A 12,967-nucleotide genomic window follows, 5' to 3' on the forward strand; every position below is an offset into this window, starting at 1 on the left:
CTCTGCCTGTTCTCAGGGGTGCCTGCATCCTGCAAGCTGGGGTTTTACGTACAGGCCTCACCCCCTCCCAGCAACAGCAGGAATAGCTCCGCTCAAGTCGGCGCGGCTGTGCCTGCTTAGGCCAGGGCTAAATTTAGCCCATGTGTTCATCATTAAGTTGTTCCAATAGTTACAATCAAGAAAAAAAACCCCAACCCCTACAAGTGATTATTCCTGACAGGTCTGCCGGTGCTCGGGGAAGCTGAGGCACAAGAAGCGTTTCCACACAGCCGTGACCCAGCTGTGCCCACACCATTGGCCGACGTTGCACCGCCTGAACTGCCGCTCCCCGGTGCCTCAGGGACCGGCAGCCCAGCTCCCACAACCCAGCCGGCGCGCAGCGAGCTGGGGGAGAGGTTAAACAGCAGCTCCCCCGCGGTACGAGTTACCATCGCTCCCTCACCAAAACCAGCGGGTGTAACGCGGGTCAGAACGCACACGGTGCTTTAGGCGCCCGCTGGAGCTGGCTTCCCCCACCCCCGTTTGCTCGCCGTGTGAACTAACCCAGCCGGGAACTTAACCCCGGCTTCCCGGCGCTACGAGCAGCTCCTCTTCGGGAGGACCCCGGAGCAGAGCCCCAGGCCCGGTTCCGAGCAGCACCGCGGACTCAGCGGCACTTCGCGACGGACGCCGCGACTCCGTGACAGCCGCAGAGACACAGGCTGTGCCGCCGAGCACCAGACTTCTCCCCGCACGCCGCCTCTCCCAGCGCAGCCCAACCACCCCCACCGCAGCCTCCCTCCGCGCTCGGCTTTGTTGCCCCCGCGCTCTCCATCCAGCGCCATCTTAACTCCTGGCAGACCCCCGCGCTCTCGCCGCCGCTTGGACCCCCGGCGGAGCGGAGGGACCAGCCGGGGTCTGGCGCTAGGGCGGCCGAAAGGAAAGCAACAGCCGCCACCGGACCGACGGCATTAACACAGGTGCCGCCCGAGGCACTCGCCGGTGCCGGCCCGCACCTTTCTCCCATACAGAGTCGCAGCCCGCCCAGCACAAAGCCTCCGTGCCCTCCTCCAACATGGCACCCACCGGGTCACTTTACCGCCCGCACGCCGAGTCCCGTCGCTCGATGTGGCGTCATCCCGCAGCGCCTCGCCCGTTTCCATGGGAACCCGCCGAGCGGGTGGTGGGACACCGCCGGGCCGCGACCCTCCCTGGCCGCCATGCTCGCGGACGGGACGGCGCCTGGCGCCGACGTGGAGTCGCTGTGGAGAAGCGCCTGGAGCGCCCGCTGCGAGGCGGTGAGAGCCCGAGCGGTCCCCGGGTCAGCCGCGGCCCTGACCTCACTCCGTACCCTTGTACCGCCGGGAGGGGCCAGGCCGCAGGCGTCGGTGAACCCCCCTGCGATGGGTCGGGTCGGGCCGGGCCCGAGGCGCCGGTGTCTCCCCGCCGGCTCTGCCCCGTTGCAGCACTTGACCGATTTCGGCCCTTTACACTGATTGGCAAAGGGACACGTGCAGCTGCCACAGGGCTGGAACTCCTCGGAGGAGCCCAGCACAGGGGCACCGAGCTGATGAGTGGAGCCCCTTCCTTGTGAGGGGCTGAGGGAGCTGGGCCTCTTTAGCCTGGGGAAGAGGAAACTGAGGGGGAACCTTATAAATATGTAAAGGGTGAGAGTCAGGAGGCTGGAGCCAGGCTCTGCTCAGGGATGGCAGCGACAGGACAAGGGGCAGCGGGTGCAGCTGGAGCAGAGGAAGCTCTGTGTGAATATAAGGAGGACCTTTGTCACTGTGAGGGTGACAGAGCCCTGGGACAGGCTGCCCAGAGAGGTTGTGGAGTCTCCTTCTCTGGAGATGTGTTCCACCTGGATGTGTTCCTGTGTGATTTAGTCTGGGTGATCCTGCTCTGGCAGGGGGTTGGACTAGATGATCATCAGAGGTCCCTGCCAACTCCTGACATTCAGTGATTCAGTGGTTCAGTGAGGACTAGCAGTGTGAGAGCTGATGGTACGGTGCTTGTTCTTGTGTTCAGTGTTTGCTCTTTCCTCTGGAGGCTCACTGCCCTTTTGCATTCTCCTCCTCCCCATTCCGTGCTGAAGGCCTGAATGTGACTGACAGGCACCTCTCAGGTCATGTGAAGGTCACAAATACATCACCAACCCCCAGGCCATTACAGAGACACCCTGCTTTTAACCATGAACCTAAGGTGTGCAAATGGGCTTAAATCTCTATGGAATGCCAAAAAGGGGAAGGTGCTTTGAAGGTTTTGTGCAGTACTGTGTTTAGTTCGGATTCTAGAGTGTCTGTATTTATTTTTTTTCACTAGAAAAGCTGCCAGACTGGGAAAATTTCAACAGCAGAGACTGCAGTGCAGTCCCATACAAGCAGAGATGCCAGTGTGCAGACGGACCAAAGTAAAGCTGCTGTCCAAGATTTCCAGCAAGAAGTCCAAGTGGATTACACCAGCCTTCTGTCATTCCTTAAGAGGGTGGAGGATGCTGTTATCAAAGAGCTGAATAAAAACTGGAAAAGTCATGCCTTTGATGGCTTTGAGGTGAACTGGACAGAGCAGAACGAAACGGTGAGTCGACAGAATTTAGCTCCTTGGCATTACCCAAAGAGAGCTGTTTGCAGTGACTCCACCTTGTTAGTTCTGCCCTTACTGCTCTGATTGTTCTTGTCAGATTCTAATGCTTAGATGTTACTAGTTGCTCCTTCATCCAGCTTTCTCCCTTGCTTGTGGCCTGGGAAAGTGCTCTTCCTGCTAGTGGCTGTGTTGCAGCAGCTTTGCGAGAAGGAAGCCCGCAGTTGGTGTAGGTGTCTCTTCAGCTTCCAGTAGCCCCTTTAGAGCATGCCAGAGCAGCAGTTACCTGGGAACAGTTGTAGTCAGTGATTCAGTGGCTCTTTCTACTTAGTGTGTAATGCTCAAGAGTGGAAGCAGTTTGTATCAGCCTGTACACATTGGTACTGGCCTTTTCAAACCACTGCTTGTGAAGCTCAGCGAGTGCTGGACTCGTACCCAGGGGGCTGTTCCAAATCCTTACAGCACAGCCTTCCAGAGCTGTCCTGAGAGGTAGTTATTGGCAGGGTCGTCTCTTGTGGGTTTTTTTTTCCTCAGTAGGAATTCAAGAACTCTTTCACACATGTCTGTGTGCTGCTTGGAGGGGTGTGGGGAGGGATCCAACGCTGTAACCCTGTCATCGTACGCAGGGGTGTGCACAGGTCATTTCTCTGTGTTCTGAGGTCATCGCTTCAGTGCTTGGGTTTGATCTCTTCCAGGTGGTGTGTTTGCACACGTTGTCATACCCAGAGGCTCGGGATCAAAACCTGCAGGTGACCAGTGTCTCCTGGAATGCAACAGGATCTGTTCTTGCGTGTTCGTATGGCCGGTGAGTATCTGAATGGATTGAGAGCCCAGCTGGGGCTGGTGGGACAGCTCAGGCTGACCTGAGTTTTAGATAAGTTTGCTTTCTAGACATTTATATACACCTTATGAAGTGAAATAATTCATATTCAAGGAAACAGAATCTCAGGGCAGTCTTAAATTATGGCTTTTATTTCTTCTACCTTCCCCCTGCCCCAAAAATAGGTACATGTACTCTTACCAATCTGTTTCTAGATAGTTTCTGTTTGGAAAGAAGCAGCAAAGAGCAGATGCATTTGCAAACAGTCGTAGGCAAGGTCTGGAAGCTCTTCCCTGCACTGAAGGTTGTGTTGTTTTAATGTGGTCTGTTTGCACCCTGGGTGAACCTGGCACCCATTCACACGTGCGCCTGCTGCCACGGACGTGTGCTAACAACCATGTAAGGAGTTCTGAGATCAGGGTGGGCAAAACATGCAACTAATCCAATGAATGTCTGTTGTCAGAGAGAGGAGTGCCTCTCCTCTCTGTGCCCTGCTTCTGCCCTTATTCCTTTTATGGTCCACTACTATTTTCTTAGGTTAAAAGCCCCAGCAAGATGAGTACCTGGGAGGGAATGCATAGGGAAGAGTAGAACAGGGCAAACCTGTATGTTACGTGCCCCTTCTGCTCTCCCAGTTTACAGCTGGTTTTGGGTTAGAATGTGGTTTCTATGTCTGTGGTTACCCTTGGTGGAATTCCATTCCATGGAATTACACAGTGTGTAAACTTGTAGTGTCTACAACATCCTCTACCAAGGAGTTTCACCAATCAGCTACCCATTGGATGAAAAACTGCTCCTTGTATTTGATCGTATCTTTTCCAGTAAAAGAATTAAGAGCATGAAATAAAGACAAATCAGGCTCAAAATCACTGCCTGCTGCCCTGAGCACTGGCTGTTCTGTAGATCTCTGACCTCCTGACAGGACAGGACATTGGTCAGGGGGTGCTAGTGACAGGATACCTGTCGTGTTACAGGTGTGATGAACGGAACAGGTAGAAATAAAGGAGAGGGAGTGGCAGGTGTCAGTACTAACTCATGGCCCACTTGTGGAGAACAAGTATGATGGGCAGAGGACTGGGTTGAAACCTGTAGAGCTGGGGCACGTGGCATGATTTGTGTGGGGTCATCAGCACCATTTGCTGGTTGTGAAGAGCGGTCTCCCTTCCTGTGGAGGCACCTGGACTTCAGATCCTGCTGCTTATCTCAGGGCAAATGAGGCTCAGTAAATCAGCCCCAGGTCAGATATTTCCTCGCTGTGTGTTCTCAGACCCTGGATCTTTGACTCCTTGTTCAGAGGAATCCTGGTTTGGTGCTCAGGCAGTTTGCAAACCAGCAGTGATTTGCTCTTTTTAGATTTTCATTCCCAAATATAACAACTTTCTGTACTTGTTGTTTAGATTGTTCCCATTACTGGAATGGTCAGTAGGTCTTGGAATAGTGAGATTTACTTGCTGCTTCTTTGTAAGCACACCGACACTTACTGTATATATCATAGAATATATACTACCCACAGAGAAGTTCACCTCAATTTTCCTTCAAGCCCCAAAGCAGCATATTTAAATGATGAGTCAGGTGAGCCAGAGCTCTGCTAGACCTGGATTCTCTGTGGAACAGACAAGACAAGATGTAGCTTTCTCCTCTTCAGGTTGGACAGTGGGGACTGGAGCACAGAGAAATCCTATGTCTGCACCTGGAATCTGCACAGAAGAGGGTTGAACCCAGAGCGCCCTGACCTGGTGGTGGATGTTCCCAGTTCTGTCATGTGCCTGGCTTTCCACCCCTCCCAGCCCTCACTGATAGCAGGTGGGTTGCTCTTACCTTAGATCCTGCCTGGAATGAACCCTTATTTCCTTCAGCCTGGCTCACTGTGCTTCCTCACTCTCAGCTCAGATTAAGGTTTCCTGCAGAAGTAACGGTGTTGCAGCTCCTCACACAGAGGAACTAATGCTCACCAACGCTGATAAGTTCTGAACTGGGACTTGCTGCTTTTTCAGTGACACCTGCCTATCATCTCTCCCTGAGGTGACACTAGGAGGAAATTCAGCTCTGGGTGTCAGTGGGAAGAGCATTCTTACTCCAGCAGAGTTGAGTTCTCCTACACCAGAGCTCACTGTGCCCTGCACGCAGCCACCAGTCCTCTGGAGCTGGTGAGCGCGGTTCCACCAGAGCTTCATTTGTGTGTCTGTCACCCTTTCTGCTGAGGATGGCTCTTCCCAGAGCTCTGGCCATACTCACTGCAATCAGTTAGCCCAGTTCTGTTGTACCAGCAGCACACTTCCATTCTCACCTTCTTGTGCTGCTGTATGTCTTTGTCCTTCCAGGCGGCCTGTGCAGTGGGGAGCTGGTGGTGTGGGACACCAGCAGGACAGAAGACCCTGTGGTCTGGAGGACAGGGATGACAGATGACACTCACACTGATCCAGTCTATCAGGTAACAGAACACTTTCAGCAGACACAGCTGGGGGCTGGGGGTGTTGCCGTTGCTCTGTTTCATCCTTTCAGTTCTCAGTCCCCTTACTAGTGCTTTACCTGAAGCTCTCAGGCTGTTACCTTTCAGCAGTTGTTTTGTCTCTCTTGGTTGGCTGTTTTTTCCCCAAATCGAGCTACTGAACAGGCATTTGCTGAACTGGACAACTGGACACTGACCCTGTGAAAAAAGAGCTCCCCCTGTTCAGAATCAGTCAGGAGTACCTGTGCCTACTCTGTAACTGTTGATCAGTGTGGATACAGTAAACAATACTTGCTGTGGTTTAAAAATACAAGTAGCAAAGTATCACTGATCCTTAAAGCGACCTAAAGGGTCATGACTAGTCAGGCAGCCTGTTATCCTGGTGGTTTTTTTCCTTCTGGGGTATCATGACTCCAGGTGGTCTGTTATTTTCTCATCTGAAAGTCTGGAACATGCTGCTCTCTATAGCTGGGTGACAGTGCTATAAATCCCACAGCTCAGAAGTGATGGCAGGAGAGCAGTAGAAACAGCAGTGCAGCTTTCAGCCCTGAACACCTAAACATATTTCTCTCCAGGCAGCTTCATCTGTGTGCCAGCTCCCAGCACATGCTGGTTTGGTATGGAAGTCACTGGCTGCTGCCTGGCTCTGCTCCTGCATTGTCCTGGCGGGTCAGGGGACTGCAGGGTGCTGAGTGTGGGCTTGGCCATTGTGGTGTTTCCCCTCATCACACACTCGTGGCGTTTGCAACAGGTGAACTGGTTACCTGGTGCCAAGCACAGAGACCACCCCCGGCTGCTGAGCGTGTCGACGGATGGCAGGATCCTGGTGTGGAGGGAGGAGCGGGATGGGCGGCTGGCCCTGGCCGAAGGCTTCGCTCTGGTGGCACAGCAGGTCCCTCGCAGCACGTGGCTGAAGAAGGTGAGTTGGGCTGTCAGAAGAGGGCTGATCTGACAAAACACTCTTAACTCCACATCCCGCATGGCAGAGCTCACCTTCTGCATGAGGGCTGGGGAAAGCCTCTTTTGATCCCCATCTTCTTTCCCATACTGAAATCATTCCTTGGAAGACTGGCTACAGCCAAGGCTTTGCCATGCTCTAAAGAGAAGCTGCTGGGATGTTGAAAAGAACTTAAACTAACACTAATTCATGAGAACCCCCTTGTTGGAGGCTGCTGCAGTGGTTGAGGGCTGGGGCAGTGCTACAGCCAGCACAGCTGGTGCAAGTTGCAGAGCCACCAGCCCCTGGGCTCCCTGGCTGGTTCACACTGCTCTGCCCGCAGGAGCCTTTCACTGGAGCCCCCAGCTCACAACAGCTTTGTCTCTTTTCCTCCCAGTTCGACTGGGGAGAGGCAGCCGTGGGTGTGACCTCACTCTCTTTCTCACACTTTGACCCCCGGGTGTTCGTTGTCGGTGTGGAAGGCGGCTACTCCCTGAAGTGCTCCACGGCAGCAGAGACACCGGCTCTCCGGGGGACGGGCAGCTCTGTGCCCCTCAGGGCACCCGCGGAATTCGCCTTCTCCCCGCACGGTGGCCCCGTGTACTCTGTGAGCTGCTCGCCCTTCCACAGGCAAGTGCTGCCTGGCTCTAAACGTGTGTTTTTCAGATCGCCCCAGGGGGGTGATGGGGTGTCTGTACAGGTCCTAAAAAAAGGTCACCTGGCATTGGGAACCGCATCAAGTAACTTCCCCTTGTGGGAGAAACAACACCCAGTGGCTCTGGTGAAGCTGCCCCCTGGGATATGCTGCATGCAGGCACAATGCAACACAAAATAGTGTGTGCACTCAGACCAGCAGACAGCATTAACACCTTCCTTTGGTCAGCCTCCTACCTGTTTAGCATTAAAGAGGAACTTAAAGTCAAGGGGAAGAGCTGAAAGTCACTTACCAGCGCTGGAGTGATCTGCCTGAATTCAAAGCAGCAGCTCACATCTGCCTTTACCCAGGTCCTCAGAGGAGGCCCCAGCCCCATTCCTGTGTAACATGCTGCCAGCCCAGGGTTGTGTTCACTTTGCACGAGACAAACCCCACGCTCACACTGCCCGTGGCAGCAGAAATACGTGGTGGATTACACCAGCCCTCATTAAACCTCCTTGAGGGTGGTACTGGAGCTGTGTCTGCACAGACCCCATCCTGGGTACGGCCTGGAAATCGCTGCCTTAGGAAACACATTCACACCTTTGCAAGGCAGTAAGGGTCCAGGATTGCTCTCTGTGACTGATTTCTCTTCTGTAGCTGTAAAGCCAAGAAGATTGTTCCCTGTTTCCTCCCTCCCCCAGGAACCTCTTTCTGAGCTGTGGGATGGATGGACAAGTTCACTTGCACTCCATGCTGCAGCCACAGCCCCTCCTTTCTCTGCAGTTATCCAAGACATACCTCTTCTGCGTGCGCTGGTCTCCAGTTCGACCACTGGTCTTTGCAGCTGCGTCTGGGGAAGGCAAGTAGCTGCAGGTGCCTGTGCTCAGATACAAAGTGAAGCTTGTGCTGGGTATTAATTAGTTCACATCAGTTATACCAATTAGCACTTCCCACAAGCAGAGCCCAACAGCCAGTTTGTGCTGTGCAGGTAGAGTAACAGACTGAACTTCTGACCCCAGTGAGACAACCTCAGTGAGTGACTTGTCCTGTGTGAGGATACTGTTACCTCTGTTGCCACAACCACGCACACGGATGTAACGCAGCCGCATTACTGTGGCCAAAACTTAGCTCCAGCCTCCTTGTTTTTGTCATTAACTTCAAGAGTTAATGGCTTAAAACAAGAATTCCTTCCCTAGAAAGTTGCCCAAATGTTTTTGGGTTAAAGAGTGTTGATTTCACAGAATTTGGCAAGCTGGGTTCAGGTCTCTGACAGCACAATACACCCACACTGCCCTGTGGTGGCATTGGCTGTCACAGCCTGGTCACTAGAGGGAAGGGAAATGGGTTAAAAACAACTCAAGTAGATATTGATCTGCTGATGAACACCAAGTCCGATGCCATAACGCTGCAACCAGTGTTTCTCTCTAGGAGACGTGCTCCTGTTTGACTTGGAGAAGAGCTCACAGAAACCTGCCCTCTGCATAAAGCAGGCAGCAGGCCAGCACCCCGTGTACTGCCTGGAGTTCAACCTCAAGCACAGCCAGCTCCTGGCTGCAGGGGATGCTACAGGTACAGCCAAGGTCTGGCAGCTGAGTTCAGACTTAACTGAGCAGGGACCCAGGGAAATGAATCACCTGGAGCGGCTGGCAAGCGAGATCAAGGACTAAGACAGCAACAAAACCAGCTGTGAGAAGCTTGGTACTACTCTAACTCCACAAGTTGCCCACTCACCTCTTCCACAGCGCTGGCCTATAAAACATGTAACTACAACAAGCTGGAGTTTCATCCATGTAACACTTACATTTGCATTTAAGCATTAAACACAAGATGATGTGGTTCGACCAGTAACTTTTATTGAAGCACACTGCAATATGTTTGTTTTCCCTAAGAGTTTTAAGCTAAGCAGTTTAAGGTTACATCATAAAGTAACATTGATAATTGTAGAGCACAAAGAGAGAGAGAGAGAGAGAGAGAGACACATGCAGAGCTACAGTCAGCAAACGTGAGCATGTTCTTTGCATCTTCTGGTGCCAGTGTTTGAGATCAATTCACAAAGAGTGAACGTGTAAATTCTATGTAGTCATAGGCAGAGGGGAGCTCCCTGCCCTTGCCATCCATGTAGGGCTTCATGTGAGAAATGCAGTAATCGGCTTGTTCCCGGGTCAGGTTCTGAAAGACAAAGACAGTGGAGGTGGGGACGGGCACCCTGAGGTTCACAGGGACACAGTTCCTGGGGACACAGCTACACCCAGCACAGAAATGCTCCAGCCACTGGCACTGTTTGGTTAAGGGTTGGAAGGTCTGACCTAAGTCTTCCCACCAGCAGGAGTAAGAGGAGGAAGCAGCACAACCTCTGTATTTCTCTGCCAGCTGGTGGGACTCAGACAGGAAAACTTGCTGCCCTGGCAGGGCTGTGTGGGGAGGAGATGTTCAGTTTCTCCTCTGAATTGCTGTCTGGAGAAGCATCTCCCTCTAACCTCAGAAGTGATGAAAGCATGAGCTTTAGCAGCATCAGGACACTGAACACAGCCCCTTCCCAGGCCTTTGAGCTCTTTTACTCAACCTGAGTAATTTTTCAGCAGTTTAAAGTTTTTCTTCCTCCTCTATTGAGCCAAGAAAGCAGCCAGGGAGAGAGGCTGTTGCCATCCCTTCTGTGGCTGCTGCAGAGGATGCCTGTCAGGTCCAGAACAGACTCAACCAGAGTGACAGAAACCTCTGAGCAACCAGTGATGGTCTCTGTTAACAACAAAAAGCCTCTGTCTGCTCCACGGTGGTGAGCCACCGCCAGTACTCACTTGGTAGAGCTCCTCCTTGGTCACGTAGGGCTTCCCCTCGGAGCTGAGGGCGCGGAAGGCGCTCTCGATCTCCTCGCTGGATTTCACGTTCTCGGTTTCCCTGCTGATCATGAAGGCCATGTACTCCTGCAGCGAGACGTGCCCATCCCTGCGGCAAACACAGCGGGGCTGTTAATACCAGAGCACAGTGCCTGCCCCTTTTTTGGTTCCTCTGCTTTTCCAGGAGGAACCAACGTCTTCACACAGGAGACACAATGTCAGCTTTACCTCCACAAAGACACATTTACTCAAACCATTGTAAAAACCACCACACCCTCTCCACAACAGAAGCAAGCAGAGCGCCCAGCCTGAGACACCCCGTCCAGCCAGTTCTCCAGAGGTACAATGTGTTGTATCTCTACACCCCACATACCTATTGGGGTCCACAGTGTCAAGAATAGACTCAAACTCTGGGTCTGGCTCTCCTTCCTCAACCATAGGCAGGTCGTAGCCGAGGGAACGCAAGCAAGACTTAAACTCCTGGTGATTAAGTCGTCCAGATTTGTCCTTGTCAAAGTGCCTAAAAACATAAAAACAAACCCCATGTTTCTAAGTGTGAGCTGTTGAGTACTGGAAGCTATGAAGCGGGTTGACAGCTACAACAGGTTGTAACTAGTCACTATTCCAGAGTAATCAATTAGTTCTAACTAACATACATCAAAAGGATAAGTGCTGTGCATAAGTAGTATTTTAAAAAAAGAAAGAAGGGCTGTATTCCTAGCTGGAATTCTCTGGACTTTGCAGTTCCTACACCACTGTGCCCACAAGTGAGTGTGCCCAAGAGCACAGCATCAGGCAGACACCAAAGGAGCTACAGAACCCTGTGAACAGGAGCCATCCATGTGCCAGGCATCTCTCACAAGCATTCATTCCTCTGGTGTACTTCCCCACGACTCACTTGAACATCATGCTGAACTCCTTCAGGGCCTCCTCAGTGACTCCAGTCGTGTTTCTGAAAAGGAAGCAGCAAGGTTAGTGAGCAGCAGTTCCTACATCCCAAGAGTCCACGTGCCCCGGGCCAGTGCCTGCATCAGAAGGTGAGGACAAACGAGCGAGCCCTGTGACACCACCACAGGTCAGCTCCTCCAAGCTCTCGTCACTGCTTATGGCCAACAGGGACTATTTCCAAAACTGTAACTTCATCCCTCTGCAGAGGGCAGGGAGGTGGTGGGGATTTACAGGCTCACTGCACTGGGACATCAGCAAGGACACTCAGTGTTTGGTTTTAGACACAGGCAGGTGCTTCTCTCCTACCCCCCGTGAGCCAGGCTTTACGCTGCACGCAGGGTTGGCCATACCGAGCTTGAATCTGCTGCTCCAGGTTGTGCTGCATTCTCATCCCCAGCTGGTCAAGCTGGTCCCACTGCTGTGCCAGCCCCACGGTGCTGTGTTCTGTGTATTTGTTGTCCAAGATCAGTGCCTCTTCCATGGCTGCTCCGAGGTCCTCGATCTTCTTCAGCTGGCTCCTCATAGCTCGGATCTCCTGGTGCTTGCGCTGTGAGGAGGGAGGCAAGAGGAGGGAATCAAGGACACACCCGCAGCAGTTCCACTGCAGGCTGGCAGGGGAGGAAGGGTTACGTTCTTTCTGCTGGGACTGTACAAACATTTATGCTGGGATTTGTACAAAGTATTCAAAACCATGGTCCTCTTCATGCACACGGCTGGAAAGCAATCTGGCTTGAGAGGAAAGCCCCTTTTAGTAGGAAGTGTGCTAAGAGTACTGTATCATAGAATAGTCATAGAATCACAGAATGGCATGGGTTGGAAGGGACCCCAAGGATCACACAGCTCCAACCCACTGCCACAGGCAGGGCCACCAACCTGCAGGCCTGGAGCTACACAAGGTTGCCCAGGGCCCCATCCAACCTGGCCTTGAACACCTCCAGGGATGGCGCATCCACCACCTCTCTGGGCAGCCCGTTCCAGCCCTTCACCTCTCTCTGCAAAGAACTTACCCTAATATCTCATCTAACCCTTCCTTCCTTCAGCTTCACTCCATCCCCCTTGTCCTGCCACTGTGTGCCCTTTAACAAGCTGATTCCCCTCCTGTTTCTCTGCTCCCTTCAGGTACTGGAAGGCTGCAATGAGGTCCCCCCGCAGCCTTCTCTTCAGGCTGAACAAGTCCAGCTCCCTCAGCCTCCCTCTGTATCCCCTCTGCCCTCCCTGCTCATTTAGGGCAAAGAATGAAAAGGAGAACTCCATCAGTGTCAGGTAATGCCCTGTGATACCAGCCAATGTCAGCTACATAAAGAGAGAACCCCAGAGGTCTCATCAGTGCTCAAAGTGTGTAAAATCCATTCACATTCTGCCACACAATTACACATATTTCCACCCCCACCCTGTGTTCCCAAGTCATTGGCTGGAAAAGGTGGTGTAGCAGCAGGTGAGCATCACTTACTTTAGTAGCTTCCAACTGCGATTCCAGGGTTCCCGACTCCTCCACCATACAAGACCTAAACACAGGATCACAGTGAGAAAACCCACTTATCCCAGAAAAACGGCAGGTGGGGCTTGAAATTAACAGTCCTTCCTTGAAATTAAAAATCCTTACAGTAGCACTGGTCTTCTGCAGATATTTGAACACTGGTTTTGTGGTTTGTTTATTCTAACTCATCCTATTTCAGGCTGACACGTCTACATCTTGTTTGAGTCTTTTTTAGAGTTAATTTCTAGCCCCATTTGAAAGGCAACACGATCAGCAGCCACACTTCATGCCAGATCCAAAGCTTTA

The 12,967-nt window shown here is 52.5% G+C and overlaps 2 protein-coding genes across 2 annotated transcripts in view; one reads left to right on the forward strand and one right to left on the reverse strand.

The window, feature by feature from the left end:
• Positions 1-1,199: 1,199 nt before the first annotated feature.
• Positions 1,200-9,233, forward strand: DYNC2I2 (dynein 2 intermediate chain 2; the record flags this gene model as incomplete). The annotated part of the gene is made up of 9 exons (XM_084272444.1): positions 1,200-1,277; positions 2,302-2,556; positions 3,255-3,364; positions 5,025-5,182; positions 5,701-5,810; positions 6,580-6,747; positions 7,163-7,395; positions 8,104-8,261; positions 8,831-9,233. 9 exons carry the CDS (start codon positions 1,200-1,202, stop codon positions 9,067-9,069), a joined length of 1,509 nt encoding a protein of 502 aa, XP_084128570.1. The 3' UTR covers positions 9,070-9,233.
• A 6-nt stretch (positions 9,234-9,239) lies between these two features.
• Positions 9,240-12,967, reverse strand: part of SPTAN1 (spectrin alpha, non-erythrocytic 1) — a 49,582-nt gene continuing 45,854 nt past the window's right edge. Inside the window, exons 52-57 of the mRNA XM_084272445.1 lie at positions 12,635-12,689; positions 11,535-11,731; positions 11,135-11,188; positions 10,610-10,756; positions 10,198-10,345; positions 9,240-9,571 (exon numbers count right to left, since the gene is read on the reverse strand). Coding sequence (XP_084128571.1) covers positions 9,446-9,571; positions 10,198-10,345; positions 10,610-10,756; positions 11,135-11,188; positions 11,535-11,731; positions 12,635-12,689 — 727 coding nt within the window. The 3' untranslated portion in view covers positions 9,240-9,445. The remainder of the gene's footprint in view (positions 9,572-10,197; positions 10,346-10,609; positions 10,757-11,134; positions 11,189-11,534; positions 11,732-12,634; positions 12,690-12,967) is intronic.

Source organism: Gallinula chloropus (genome assembly GCF_964237585.1).
Source record: "Gallinula chloropus genome assembly, chromosome: 18".
Classification (NCBI taxonomy): domain Eukaryota; kingdom Metazoa; phylum Chordata; class Aves; order Gruiformes; family Rallidae; genus Gallinula; species Gallinula chloropus.